At 38.4% G+C, this 15,473-nt stretch overlaps 1 protein-coding gene across 1 annotated transcript in view; it reads left to right on the top strand.

Annotated features, from left to right (window-relative positions):
- Nucleotides 1-15,473, top strand: part of LDAH (lipid droplet associated hydrolase) — a 115,446-nt gene that overhangs the window by 24,819 nt on the left and 75,154 nt on the right. Inside the window, exon 3 of the mRNA XM_050316435.1 lies at nt 4,349-4,483. Within this exon, the coding sequence (XP_050172392.1) occupies nt 4,349-4,483 (135 nt within the window). The remainder of the gene's footprint in view (nt 1-4,348; nt 4,484-15,473) is intronic.

The raw sequence follows: 15,473 nt of genomic DNA, 5'->3' as shown, positions 1-15,473 counted from the left end.
AGGCTATTTTTTTGGTGTTTATATACCAATTTTGCTTGAGGCATTAGAGGTAACTATTGAAATACATCTATGGACTTTATAGCCTGTGCAATATCGCTTAATCACAAAGTCCAGTAGGTTTGCATTGGGTGAAATCAGCATTTTGGACTTCATATCTTGTCTGCCTGGATACATGCTGTTAATCATTCCTGTGAGAAAACAAGCACATACTGTCACAATTTTTTGCTGGGAAATCTTATTCATAAGCTTCAGGCACAATTGTCACTTGGACAAAACCAGCTGCGTTAGGTTAATTCAGGTTTATCAGACTGTCTATGGGATTTCTTTAGAGGTAAATGAACCCACATTTATCCTAAAGGTGGAACAGGGTTAGAGAACAGCAGGCAAGCTTATTGGCTTTGCAAAATGTGTATAAAGAATGTGTATTATAAAATCCTATATGTAAGTTTTATAGCTGTATGAAACTAATAACAGTGTGAGTTGTATATGTGTATATAGGGAGAAAATGTGAAATGTTCTTGAAAAACCTCTCTAATAAGCTGTGTTACAGACACCTGGCTGAATCCTTCTGAGATTCCCTATTTTCACAACCCAAGGAAATATATTAAGGTGCTTCCCAGCCAAATTCACGATTCCAGAGTTAAGAGAGGATCAAACAGAGCTTTCACATGTGTTTCTGTATAACATCCTTGTAATTATTTGCTCTTTGGCTGATGCTGCACCTCTAGTGTAGGGCCTATAAACAGATACAGGACCAGGAATGCCAGTCCCCTAGACATGGAAACAGGTGAAAGCTTATTGGTGTGAGTTTATGATGGTCATTCAGATGTTATTTGACAGGTTTTATTTGAAATCCCTTGACCCTGCATGTCAGGGAGACCTGTGTGTTGCCTTTTAAGGGCTGATCATCAGCCATGGTGTCAGATTCTGCAGTTTTCTCCCGAGTGTGAGAACATCATTGTGTTTTCTGCATGCTCCATTTAAATCCTTCTGACATCTGTGTGGGCTGCTTTCCATTCATTAACATAGGGGAGTTGCATCTTCTTCCATGGTGGCTGGTCAAACGCCAAAGGCAGATTAAGTTTCCTTGAGCAAGGAACTTGTCATTTAGGCTCTTCAAACTGGAGCTGGGAGCTTTGGCAACTATGAGAAAAGGCAGTGAGAATCATTGCCACAAAAATTATTTTTGTGTGGTCCTGCTGTGCACCCCTGGATTTCAAGTTTGATTTATGGCTGCTCTTTTTTTTTTTTTTTCATTTTAAAAGTCTGCATTCATTTTTTCTTGCAGGAGATTGTAATGTAAATACTGCAGCGTACACATTTAATTCTGAAACTGTGCATTATTTCTAAAATTAAACACATGGTAATTGGTGGCATATTTTCCAGTTCCTCAAAGTTCTCTGTAAACCCACTGCTGGCTGTGTATTTCCCTTCTTGTATTCATGTAGCTGCCTTTATTCTTTATGGTCCTGCTGAGGTCCCAGAGCAGGCAGAAGGCAACTGCTGGAGAAGCGTATAAAGCACCACGGCTGAATGCCAGCTACTGCTCCCACAGGTGGTCAGGCTCCTGGAGGCACAACTGGAAACACTGGGGAACATCTCAGTGGACAGTGCACAGAACCCAATTGCTTGTTCCCAAACAAAGTTTGGGATGACTTAGCTAGGCGTAAATTTCTTCTCCTTCGCTTCCCCCGCCCTTGGCTTTTACTCTATGCTACTCAAATAAATCTTTTTCAATTCAGCTATCCCTTCCAGAACTGCTAAGAAATATTTTAATTTTATGTTTTAGTCTAAATTTCTTTTCAGTAAGCTGTATATATTTTTGACCTACGCCTTTCTGGACAGAAGACTCTTCTGTCATGGTTTGGTGTACATCTGAAACATTTTCGCATTTAATGTTCTCTTAATTATAATTTCCCTTTTACGTGAATATTTTCTGTTTCTGAAGAATTCAAAATGCTTGACAATTTGTAAACTGTCATTGCTTGTGAGCAGTAGCTGTGGTCTGTGACTTTTTAAATGGACATGATGTGTTTGTTGTTTGCCATTCAGAATTAAGCTGATTGAATTGCACTGATGGCATACCATATATAACTTTAAACTTACCAAGTTTGAGTAACTTCTTTTTTTGGAAATGCATATTAGTATGTATTTCATTTTAAAATAGGCCAAGTTTGACTTTATGATGCATTATATAGGAAATCCTGTGAAATCAGGATAAAGGTTATTCTTCAGCAGTGATACCCTGGGGTAGATACTTAGTTTGTACAAGTTGTTCTCTCTCTGCTTCTAACTGTCTTCTTAAAAAGGAAGCAGATGACATTTAAAATCTTGATTTGATGGAAAAAGCATTAACAAGAATGTGTTTGAAAGTGAAGGGTAGGAAAGTGCATGTTTATAAGTTAATATTCATATTTTTAATTACATGGATAATTAAAGGGGAGTAGTTGCAGTTCTTGAAAGCCTATATGTGCAGTATGTAGAAGTGGACAGTATTTACCTTTTGCTAGAGCTCAAGGTTAAACCTCTGCACTCAGTTGTTCTGTATTAACTGTGGGTGAAACAGATCGGAGAAGGAACGAGTAGATTCCCATTTTCAAATTAAAAATGGAAAGACTTTGAGCTTAGTGTAGAATAGCTGGGTGAAATGTTGTGTGGTACAGAGAAGAACAGGGAATGTGGCAGGAGTCCCTTGGCTATTGCAGCTTATGAGTACACCAGATAAAGTGCCCCCACTGTCCTGATTGACATGACAATTCATGAATTGTCCATTTGATGTACTCTTCCCACAAAATGCTTAGAAATCTTCTGTAAATTAGGCAAATGCTCAGTGTATTGTAGTCTTGTGTCTTTTTCTCTTATGGTCACCATTTATAGCTGTTGTTTAAAAGACTCCTGAAACAACCTAAATGCAGTTGAAAATTAAGCACAGTTGAGAGTAACTGCTTACAATGTGCTTTTCGGTTCAGATGACTGCAACTTGAGATCTGCTGGCATGCATGAATGATTCAGCTGCCCTGAGGTGCCTAGGGATTGATGTGATATTCAAATAACTGGAGTAACCTTCAAATCATGGAGGTTAACACTGAATTTACTTATGGTTTCCATTTTTTGAGACTTGTTTGCTGAGTGATAGAGCATAGGCAGTTTTGTTTTGATGTACTGGGAAATATGTCAAATGCACAAATGAGCACTCTGTTGCTGGACACCTTTGTGATTAACCTGGTCTGTAAAATAAAATAATTTAATTTAGCACATTTCAGTTGGAGCAGATGAGCCCAAAACATTATTAATCACAGACTGTTGTGCATATGAAACCCCAGTTATTTCCATGAGCTCATACTCTTACTCTGCTGTATGAAAAAAATCTTCATCTGTTCAAGTTTTTTTTGTTTGTTCTCCTTTAAAGTATTTTGACAGATAGCAACTCAAATAAAAAACGTATAAAATTACTTTGCAGAAATGTGAGATAAACATTCTCCACTTACAAATAGATGCCAACTTTCAAGAGCAATGGCTGTTGATCTGTATTTCCTTAAGTTAGTGCAATTCTGCAATAACTCCACTGGAATTGCAGTTTCAATAAAGAATAAATTTATACCTGCTTTACATGTGCTGATTTCTCTAGAGGTCTTTGCTGTTCAAATTCTTGTTGATTTTCTTTTCTACTTATGCCAGCAGTTTTCATTCATACCTCTTCTAGGCATTTTAAAGTGCCAGTAGCAATTCTAACGTCTCAGACCCCTCAGAATGTCTTTTACCATGAGCAGATGAGCAGAGTGCAGAAGTGGCATTTCTTTTGCTTTCATGGATTTTTGTGTTTACCTGCCTAAAATCCACATTATATTTATCACAGGATACAAATCCCCTCTCCCTCAAAGAAATATTAGTATCTTGGGCTTTTTATAGTATTTGATGAGATATTTGGAAGTGGTAACACTGAGATATTTGGAGGGCAGGCATCCAGATCAAGTGATATATGCTGTAGACTTTGTGATATTTTCATTTCATGTTTCTTTAATTTGATGGGATAGATAGATAGATAGATAGATAGAGCAAGCTGTTTGACCTCTGATGGAAAAAGATTTTCTTTTGTGTTGGACTTCAATTTTAGGTTTTACCATTTCAGTGTAATCTGTAAAATGCTTCCCATGAATGCCATTGATCAGTGGAATTAAACCAGTTGAATAGCATAGCCTCTGACTTTGGGAAAACTAGAATTGGAAATGCACTAGAGAAAATAAATTAAAAAATTGCTGTATAATGCTGTTTAGTTTGCTTTGAAGCAGAATGCTTGCTGTAGGAAGGTTAATATTGACTGTGCTTGTATGTTTTTGTTTTTTGGCAGGTAACCCTGGACTGGCAGGTTATTATAGGACCTTTATACAGGCCTTATATTGTGGACTGAACCAGCAGTATCCCGTGTGGGTTGTGAGCCATGCCGGACATTGTAAACCTCCCAGTGGGATGGAAATGATAGAAGGTACAATATTGCAACTCGTGCATACAAATGTTTGTACCCCTTCCATTTCAATACCAGAACTTGGCCTGTTAAAAATAGAAGGATGTGAGTTTTAAATGTCTCCATTGTATTTCCACAGAACAGTTGTATGAGAAGTTACTGAGGAAAAAAGTATTTTTAGGTAAATTAGATTTACCAGACAAATAAGTGCTGTTAAGAGAATAAGAATTTGCTGTTGGCAGTCGTTAGAGACAAGTTACAGTGAAGAGGGTCTAGAATGTGTTTATGTTGAGAAGAGTAGATTAGAAAAGTACGTTTTAAAATTAAATGTCCAATTCAAAGATTGAGTATGTTAGGAGAGATTTAATTATCTCTGAATTTAATAATAGCCATACTAAATTAGTGAATTTCCTGGAAGCAAGTACATCTTTCTGAGACTGGGGTATGGGATGTTTAAAGGGGAGAGGTTGCTTGTATATCTGTTAAGAGTCTTTTGACATGCACATCTCCAGCAAGACATAGTAGCCAACTTGAACAGACACTCTCTTAATGTACAACATTGTAAAACAGGGGGAACCAGCAGCAAATCCTGTCCTGAAAGCTGCTTAGTGTCAGAATGCCTCTGGACTTGGTCAGGCTGCGGTGGTGTAGCAGTAAATCAGTATGATTCCTTAGGTCCAAAAGGTTCAGCAATGTAAATTAACCTGAAAATTTTGAGGAACAAACCATTTTAGCTGTTTGGCGTATCTTTCCCTCACTAACCTTTGCACCTGAGCTTCTAAGCCTTTTTATTGGTTTATTTAATCTCAAGTTTGAAAGTTAAATTTGAAACTTGTATTGCTTTGGTAAAATTCCTACCAGTCATTGTGTTCAAGTATCAAGCTACTGACTACTAGCATGTTTTTCCTGACAAGTGAGAAATCCTTAGGTTTATAATTTCTAGTACAGTAGTAGCCACAGGGAACAGGTAGAAATCTGGCAACAGAGTGGAGCTGAGTTTATTGCAGGGAACATTTCAAGGTCTGCGCTGTGATCGTGTCTTTAGGTGTGTAGTTAGTAAAAAGAACTTTTGATAGTGAGAGATGTGTTTGGTGACTTGAAATGGCTGAGCAAATTGAAAGGGGAGAAGGATTTTAGATTGAGTCAGTAAGGGTGTTGTCCCATTTCCACTGTGACAGTCCCTGTACTACTAAAAAGTGTAAATCTGGGTGAAGGAGAGCATTCAGTAGGTAAAAGCAGCTGATAGATCTAAGTTGAAAACAAACCATTAGCTGACTTCACGGTACCCTTTTGCACTGACAATGCTCCTGTGAGAGGGGGAATTTTCAAGACTGTGGTACCTTTTTAGGATGGACAGGTCAGAAGTGAATTACCATGATGGTGTTGTGTCAGGTTTTATTCAATATATTCACCCATGACCTGCAGAATGAGAGTAAACAAAGAAATCTCTCAGTTTGTGGATGGCACTTCATAGCATTTAATTACTGGGAAGACATTAGATGTGAGGGAACTGCAGAAACATCTCACAAAATTTAATGATTGGGCAAAAAGATGGTAGACAAGTTTCAGGGTAGATAAATATGAATCAATGCATCTGACAAAAAAGATCTTCTTTAACTCTTCCTGGGCAGTCCTGAACTTTGAATACATTTATAAAACTCAGGAAGGATACTGGTGTCATCACTGACAGTTCTGTAATATTAATCATCCCTCATTGCACAGTGGCAGACAAAAATTTGAGGCAACAAAGCATTAGCCATAAGGAGTGTTACAAACAAGGGGGCATTATTGGTTTGTTACTGCATGTGATCATAGTGGACCCACACCTTGAATATTAGAGTGCAGTTCTGGTGGGCATCTCAAGGACAACTTGGTGAGTTGAATGCAGAAAGACAACTAAAACTGCAGAAAGACAACTAAAACAACACAGAGAAAGCAGCTTTCTTGCTATGAGAGATGACATGACTCTTGGATTTGGGGAGCATAGCACTTCTCAGGAGCATGACTGAGTATCCAAAATCATGACAGTAAATAAGGTAAGGAGCCCCTGGTGGTCTGGTGGTAAAGGCGCGGCGCTATCACCCGGGTTCGATTCCGGGTCAGGGCCACTCCCGGGCAGGTGGGGCTCGTTAGCCCTTAAAGGCAACCCACCTACGTCCTAAGGACCTCGCTGCCACTGTCCAAGCTCGCTTGGCCCCGGCAGATGAACCTTAGGATTAAAGGGTGGGCTCAGTTCCGCGCACACTGTGTCTCACCTAAAAAATCCAATGCGCAGGCTGGAGGGTGGAAAGACCTTCCCCGGATCTTCGCTCGCGAAGACTGGCCATTATTATTATTATAAATAAGGTAAATGCAGGATAAAATATATCAGATTCAGTCGTGGAACTAACCATCACTTAATGGTACAAGCTGATTTAAAACAGGTAAGAGAAAGTATTTATTTATTTATGCATCAGGTAAAAAATTTAGGGAATTAACAGCCAAAGCACTATATTGGACAAGTTGTATGAGCAGACCTTAAAGGATGAAACAACCTGATGGACAAGTGGTTCATAAACAGCTGCTGAAAGAGTCAGGTTCTTTAATGTGCAGGTGCACTACTGTCCTTCCTTGCCTTGGACACTGACCTTCTGTGGTGCTCCTGGTCCCAGTGCCATCCTGTGGCAGGCTTGGGAGCCTGAAAGAATCACCACAAGGGGAAGGGAGGCAGAAAGGGTCCAGGCTTCGTGATGCCTGAATAGCATCTCCTCTTGCCACTGCTGAACTCAGGGGATTCACATGCCTGACCCAGTAAAGGGTTTTTTAAAAATTAAGGTGCACTGAGAAAATTAAGGTGTTCTGTAAAAATTCCATGTATTCCTATATGCTTCCTATGGATGTTTCATAAAGCTTCATCTAAAATAGCCTCATGCAGATCCTCTGAGGAAGTTCAGTATTTCTTGATAACAAGAGTGAGGGCATAAATTTATGCAGAAAACATGAATCTCTGACACCATTGATTATTGAGATTTTTCAGATTGTAATATAGCAAATAAAAGTGGGGGAAGAGGGGGAAATAGCAGAAAAGAACAATTCATAATGAAAAGAACAATTCATTTACAACAGTGGTCTACAAACTTTTTTGCTCGTGTACTACTGTCAGTTAAAAAAAAATTAAGGGCACACACCCTTAACATATTGTTTTTAAAAATTCAAATTACATACATGTTCCTCTGCATTTCTGGTATTTCCTTCCTATACCCCACTGTGCATGCACCCCATTTCGGAGACCACTGATTTAGAGTGTTCAAGCCTTTAAACAGTGCACTTAACTTGTAAATGATGATGCTGTAAAGGAGTCTAAAATGAAGCAAACTGTGTGGGAATAGCATGCCTGGTTATTTATAGATCAGGCAAATTTTGAAAGTCTCAGAAAGACTAAAACAAGTTTTCCAACAGCAGACATCAATCACAGACTACTTCCTAGTTGACTGGAGGCATATCACTTAGCAATTTGGAAACCAAACAAAGCTTCACCCTTCATTTTCACTTCTCTATTATATCCTTCTATTCAGAGAGCTCTTGCAGGCTCTGCTCCACAAAGACACACACCATTAATTGAATATTTCGTTGCTGTAATTCTGCTTCCAGCAATCAATCCCCCATGAAAAATGATTTGAAACTTATTTTTACTCAGTGAATGCAATGAAAAATTATACCTCAATTTCAATGTCCTTATCCTCCTCCTCATCTTTTAAAAAAGAAGTTGTTTTGAACACTGCTGTGACTGCAAAACAGGCCCACATCAATCCTTAGGTGTAGGCAAAATTACAGAAAGGAGAACAGTTTTCTAGTTCTTTCTTATTTTTTTTTTAATTGGCATAAAAAATGGATAGACAGCCTGTGTACATACATAACCATGTCTTAAAATGGTCTAATTCCGTGGACATCTGCTGTGGCTTGACATGAAATAGGAAATAAGATATCTCAGACAGAAGTAAAAGTAGAATCATAGAATCATTAAGGCTGGGAAGGATCATCAAGTGCAACCTTTGACTGAATGCCACCATGCCCACTAAACCATATCACAAAGTGCCACCTCTACTCGTTTTTTGGACCCTTCCAGGGATGGTGACTCCACCACTTCCCTGAGGAGCCTGTTCCAATGTTTAACCACTCTTTCAGTGAAGAAATTTTTCTTAATATCCAAACCTGAGGCCCCCTTGGCACAACTTGAGACCGTTTCCCCTTGTCCCATCACTTGTTACCTGGGAGAGGTCGACCACCACCTGGCTACACCCTCCTTCCAGGGAGTTGTAGAGAGTGCGAACATCTCCCCTGAACCTTCTTGTTACCTTTCTCTGGACACGCTCCAGCATGTCAGTGTCCTTCAAGAAGGACACAACTTTGGTTTAGTTTGTCCTTAGGATTGCCAAGATACTATTTTTGGTAGTGAAATAAGATTGAGAGTAAAGAAAAATCAAAGTTTATTTATTTATTTATTCGTTGTAATAGTCTTTGTATGCCAAGTGTTACCGAAATATGGAATCGTGTGATTCTTAATTGATTGAAGAGACACAATTGATGCATTAAAATGTCATATACCTAACAAATAGCTAGTCGTCAGTCATCTCTTAACGATACAATATTTGATCAAGTGATATATTAAAGATAAATCTCTTGAACTTTCTAAACTGTACAGATGAGTGTTGGGCTATACACAGTCAAATTACAAACACTTTTTATAGTTTCAGCAAGGCATGGTTTCCCTTTGGAACAGATTGTCTACTGAATGTTGGTTTGCATCTGAATCATTGTTAACTTGCTTCTGAATGAAATGCCATTCCTAATAGTCAAGTTACAAGATAAAATTCTAGTTTGATCTTTTATGTTTATGAACTGTAGAAGATAATAGTGTGTCCTTAAAATCTGGTAAATTAGCCTTAGGTCATAGTTCTTGATAAAAAGAGGTAGGTAATGATTGATTTCTGGTCCATCAAAAGAGTATTTCCATTGCTTTCTCTTTACACATGGAGGGTAGGACCATTTTGAAACTGCATTACATCCTTAAGAAAGAATATGGAAAAAGCACAAAAGTGGTGAAGGGATAATAAATTATCTGTGAAGACACTGATTATGTGATCCCAAAATGTTAATGTACCATCAGTGTGAAGTTTTGAAGTGAAATTAAGTTGTGTATTAAAAAAAAATAAATTCTAGTGTTACAGGAAAATTTGGAAGCCGTGTGCAGCTTGAATTTATTTGATATATTGCTTCTTGGCTGTTGTTACAATTCATCTGAATGGAATTTGCTTTTGCAGCCCTCTGGCTTCTAATGAAACTGCAGAATTGACTATGAGTGAGAGTCTGCGTCTAGCTCAAGTGATATAAATCTACAAAAAATGACAAATTGTGTAAAACTGAATTTTTACTTCAGCAAGTTAATAATGTTAATTGCTAGGTAGTTGTCCACCAAATGTCAGATAGAAGTGTGAGCATGGTTAGCAGATATGAGATGTAAGTTTCTACCATCATGATATACTGTGCTGGCAGGAAAAAGCCTAAAGTAGTAGCTTGAGCAAGACAAGGAGCATGGTGTTCTATAATAAGAGGGTTATGAGTTATTTAGGACAGTGATTCCCAAGCTGTGATCTGTGGGGCTCTGGTGGTTCCCAGGACACTTGCTTGTGGTCCAGGAAGAGCTGGCTGATCAGATGGAGTTGGCACTCTCACCACTTTCCACTTGCTAAGTGGAATGGATAGTAACTAAGAATACTTTTCCAATAACACTTCTTTTGTGTAAGCATTTGCTGCAGTGCCCTTAGAGATGCTGTGCCACCACAGATGGGTGGTGAGAGCGAGCAGTTGGGGTTGTGGTCTGTACTGCTGCACGCAGGAGAGGAGGAGGTCATGAAAGTTGGATGTTCCAAGAACTGGGCTCCTAGAAATAGGGACTCATCTTTGTTGTTGTGTATCATAGAGTCATAGAATGGCCTGAGTTGGAAGGGACCTTAAAGATCATTTAGTTCCAACACGCCTGCCGTGGACACAGACACCTTTCACTGGACCAGGTTGCTCAGAGCTCCATCCAACCTGGCCTTAAATGTTTCCAGGGAGAGAAGTTACACAGGCACAGGGACTCCATATGTATTTGGTAGTTTTCACTGGCTTGTGACTCATGTATTTTAAGTGGAATAGATATTTTTAACGATTGCTGATGGTGGAGAATACCTACACTGCTGAATCAGGTGAACCAGAGCTACTGGCAATCTGTTTGGTCAGTACAAAAACACCTCAGAATTAGTCTCTGTAGTACTTAAAATTTTTTTGACCAGCAAATCCTTATCTGTGCTGCAGCACTCTTTGGTCAGTAACAACAGCAGAGATGTGGCCACACTGAGGTACACAGTGATAGCCGAGTTTAAAAGGCATTTATGTCTTGCATATTTATATATACATATATATATATATATGTATATCAGACAAGGAAGGCAGCTGGCATCTCACATGCATACTTTAAGCTTATGCATACAGACATTTAATTCACATTACGCACATTTAATTCACATTAATTTCTGTTTCAGTAACATTTTCTGCTTCCTAGGCATATAAATTAAAATACCTGAGAATCAATGAAAGATGGATTATCTGTAATGTAAGTTCTTTTGAGGTTTAGTCAGTTATGTTTATATATTACAGACTCAGAGAACTCTGTAGTCATGTTTATGTCCCAGACCACATTCAAGTTCTGCTTAATTTTAATGCAGAATTATATGACATGATTTGTCCCAGCCTAGAGGTATCACAGTGTAGATACATTAAAGCCCCCAAGTTTCAAGCATGCCATTCAGGTAGAATTTTGCTAGTTTCATAACTATTTCATAGCCCAGTGTGATTTTTCAATGTATAGAGAGGAGAAGCTTCCTGTTTACGGAGCTGGCCTTGGCACTGATTAATCACATTGAGCTCCTCGCATGGTATTCATCAACAGTGAGGGATCCCACATCGGGGTGTGCACAGAGGAACTGGTTGTTTTCACAGGATGGGACAGGAACTGTCAGCTCAGTGCAGTGCAGTCCTGCTGCCCCTCCTGATCCAGCAACTTCTGTTGCCCAGAAACCGTATTCCTTCCTTGTCTTGGAAAAGGCAGCCTAAGGAAGGAAGTGTGTGTGCATATGTAAAAGTTATTATGAGGCATTTAAATATTGAGGTTTTTGTCTTTGCCTGGTAAGATCTGAATTTTACTGTATGGTTTTAGTGCTAGGTGTCTATTTTAAGGAAACAAATGGTCATTTCATGTTATGAACCCACTGGAATGTTTGAAATCTGAATGTGTGAAAAGTAAGCAGCCCTGGGGATGCTGTAGTGCTCCATTTACTTCTTTCCTTTGAGCCACATTCAGTTAATTATTCATGGAGGTCCCGTAATCATGCCCATAATTATGCAAATACATCCTTAGAGTGAAATCTTGGCATTTGCCGTTGACTTTATCGGTCCTGCTTAACTTTAAGCATGTGTCTAAAAGTCCTGTTCCATTCAAAATCAAAACTAAGAAAGTAAAATTTTGCCATATGTGAAGTATTTTTAAGTTGCTCTCTTGTTTTCTTTTCTGGCCTTCCAAAATGATAACAGTTTTAACTGCTCATAGCACCATACCTTAGCAGCCATGTATTTATTTGTAGTGATCTCTTAAACACTATTAAGCTCATTTTAGTACCACTTAATGCATAGCTCTGTATTCCATTGACTTCAATGAAGTAGTGAGTAATTTTTGTTGACATTACTAAGAATAGAACTTCGTCTTTACATTTCTTATGGCTGTATGAAAAATAGGTTGTCTGAATTCTCTGATTCTTTCAAGGTTTTTCCCTCAGTCTGTCAACAGAATACCTGTTGGCATATTTTTTAAAAATGTCCATGAAGAGCTTTCTAATCCAATTCTAGTCCTTTATTCAACTAATTCCTTGGTTAAAAGAACCAGAAATTTTCATCCATATCTACAAATAAGAGTAATATAAATCTGTTTTTAAAGATGGGTTTGACTTGATGATCCTTGTGAGTCCTTTCCAACTTGGCATATTCTGTGATGATGTAATAGCTTTTAAAACCTGATACAATCTTCTGGATCTTTATCCAGAAAACAAGATGATAAAAAACAAAAAAAAAAGGGGAAAAAAAAAAAAAAAGGAAAAAAAAAAAAGAGACTTCCACCCATTGCAAAGTACAATGTCTTTACTGTGTTCCAGGAAACTTTGGATGTAGGTCTTGAAATTCTTTATGGATCATATTCTGCCTTTCAGACCATGACATAGATATGTTCTCCAACTGATACCATAATTTCTGGTTACATGCAGATGGCTGTTGGGGCATGGGAAAATGTTCAAGAATGTGAACCCTATGAAGAGGTAACAGTTGCATCTTCTGGTGTCCTGACTTTCAAGGGATGACCAGTGCTGTGAGGTTCCAGAGTAACTTGTTTAAATGTTTACCATAGAATTATAGGGAAAGTAAAAAGTAACATAATTTAATAAACATAATATTGAGATGATTCAGATTATTTTCCCCAGGGGGAATACTTAAGAATCTTTTAACCTAATTCACTGTGAAAGATATATATATGGCTGCTAACAGAATGAAAACAAAGTGGCCCCCAGCAGAGAATAATTCCTCCTGTCTGAAGTTGTAACAGGTCTGGATTTGTTTTTATAGTTGAGTCAAAAAAGTTTACTCCCTTCATAGGTTAGCTGTAGGAAGAAAGCTGATCAATACTTTTATTTACTAATAAGGATTTCTACTTTATGGTAGAGACCTTTCATTTAATTTGATACCCACAAAGCTTGCAACATATGGGGCAGATGTTGATGGGATCAGTCCAGTGTTTAGTGGCATTTTTATTTTTAATTGACAGTGATCTACAGCTGTAAGACTGAGGAATCATCAGTAATGCACAACATAATTCGAGATTCTAAAATCAATCAGGTTTGGAACGTGGACCCCTTCTGGTTTTATTTTGTTTTTAGGAGTTTCCCTTTCTTTAAGGAGCAATGTAGGCATTTCAGGGAAATACAGAAAACTGTAAGGCAGAATGTGCAGGAAGAAGTAACTGCAAATAGCCTCATTCTGAAATAATCAGTAGTGAATTACTCATACCTCTAGTGTATCTATTTAAATCTCTCAGTAAGATCTGAGTAGAGGCTGAGTGCTTAGAGAAATGATAAAGAACAAAATGATATGGTATTGTGGACCCAGGTTGAATGAGGGGGTCCCAAAGCTGCTTGCTGGATGAAGGAGTTTTTGTTTTTTCCTAGTTTTGATACCACATAGCACTGCTCTCTTTCTTTAAGGTAGACATTCTTACCTTCTTAAAGGCTGAATTTTAGGATTATTGGAGTAATATATATATTAAAATTATTTAATTTAACTATTAAATTATTGGAATGGTCAGGTGACTACTTAGTTGTCAAATGATTCCCCATTGGGTTAAACATTACAGCAGATAATTAAAATTCTCAGTGATTACCATTTGTCATTTTTTTCCCTAACAGAACTATGTTTTCAAACATATTACTACAGTAATGAGTCTTTGCTGTCAGACACTCCACTGACTTCTGTACTGGTGTTTACGTGATTAGGAGGAAGAAGTTTTGTTCTTCAATTAATCATGAAGAGAGCAATTTCAGTATTTCTGAATTCTCTTTATTATAAAGCTCTACTTGATCGCATTTGGATCTGTTTATGTCTAGAGTGCAGGTCAAACTCAGTTGCTGTCTCTTTATATAAATTATACTGTAAAGCTGCAGGCAGTTTCAAAGCATTTGTATTGAGCTGTTACTTTAATATCTGCTAATGTTAATGAGCGAGAAAACCAAACTTTGTCCAACTGTGACTCTAGAACTGCTTGTGGTGAATTGGTTTACTTTCCATGTAGGACCTCTCACCTGTACAAAATGAGGATCAAAAAATCATTATTCATCTGTAATGACAGATCTTGGAATGGTTTGGGTTGGAAGGGACCATAAAGGTCATCTTGTTCCAACTTCCCTGCCACAGGCAGGGACACCTTTCATATGAGCAAGTTGCTCAAAGCCCCATCCAACCTGATCTTGAACATTTCCAGGGATGGGACACCTACAGCTTCTCTGAGGAATGTGTTCCAGTGCCTCATCACTCTCACAGTGAAGAATTTTTTTCCTTTAATCTAATCTAAACCTGCCCTCTTCCAGTTTAAAGCCATTCCCTTTTGTCCTATCACTCCATGCCCTTGTAGAAGTTCCTCTCCAGCTTTCTTGTAGCCATGTTAGGATTCAGTTTTGTAGTGGTTTCACTTAAGTCTCCATTTCAGCTATCAGGTAAAACTCCAAGTAAAATAAAGCCATTACAGCACCTTGGGCATGTTGCCATAGCTGCCGTGCTGGGCAGTTCAGGCCAGTGACTAAGAATGAAACCTTCAGCATTTTCTTCAGGAAGGTTAAAAAGGAGATTGCTATCTTGGTACTAGATAAGTAATTTTTAAATAATGTAACAGAACACTGGAGAAGAAGAGATATACATCAGAATTTAAAGTGGTCATTTGACAAAACTATGTTTCCTCCCGAAACATACAAAACTTGCACTGCACAGCACATGGAAATGGTTATTTAAAACATCAGCAACTGACAAAGAAACCTGCTAAATTTATATAAAGTAGAAGGTGAAACGATTTTACATATACTGTTTTGTTCATTTCTTTTTGCAAGCAGGGATCAGTGCTGGGAGTCACTGAGTCGTGGCTGGTTCCCTTTGCTATCAGCTCACACTGCTTGTGCAAAGAGGAGCCTACACAGAGATTACAGGGCTTCTCAAGCCAGGTAGCAGTTTAGGAGCATGGATTGAGTGCTGTGAGGTAACACTGCATTGCAGAATGTTTTGTATACATGCTGTGCTACAGCCCTCAGCACTGGTAGCAGGGGGTCAAGTTCTCTGCAGGAATAAACTGACGTAGCTCTTTTCAGTCAGCACTGTGGCACCAGTTTACAGCAGCAGGGAATACGAG

The sequence above is a fragment of the Myiozetetes cayanensis genome, unplaced genomic scaffold (genome assembly GCF_022539395.1).
Source record: "Myiozetetes cayanensis isolate MyiCay16 unplaced genomic scaffold, myiCay2020 scf2-11, whole genome shotgun sequence".
NCBI lineage: Eukaryota > Metazoa > Chordata > Aves > Passeriformes > Tyrannidae > Myiozetetes > Myiozetetes cayanensis.
The sequence above is the reverse complement of the archived record's forward strand: the minus strand, read 5'-3'. Positions and strand labels throughout refer to the sequence as shown.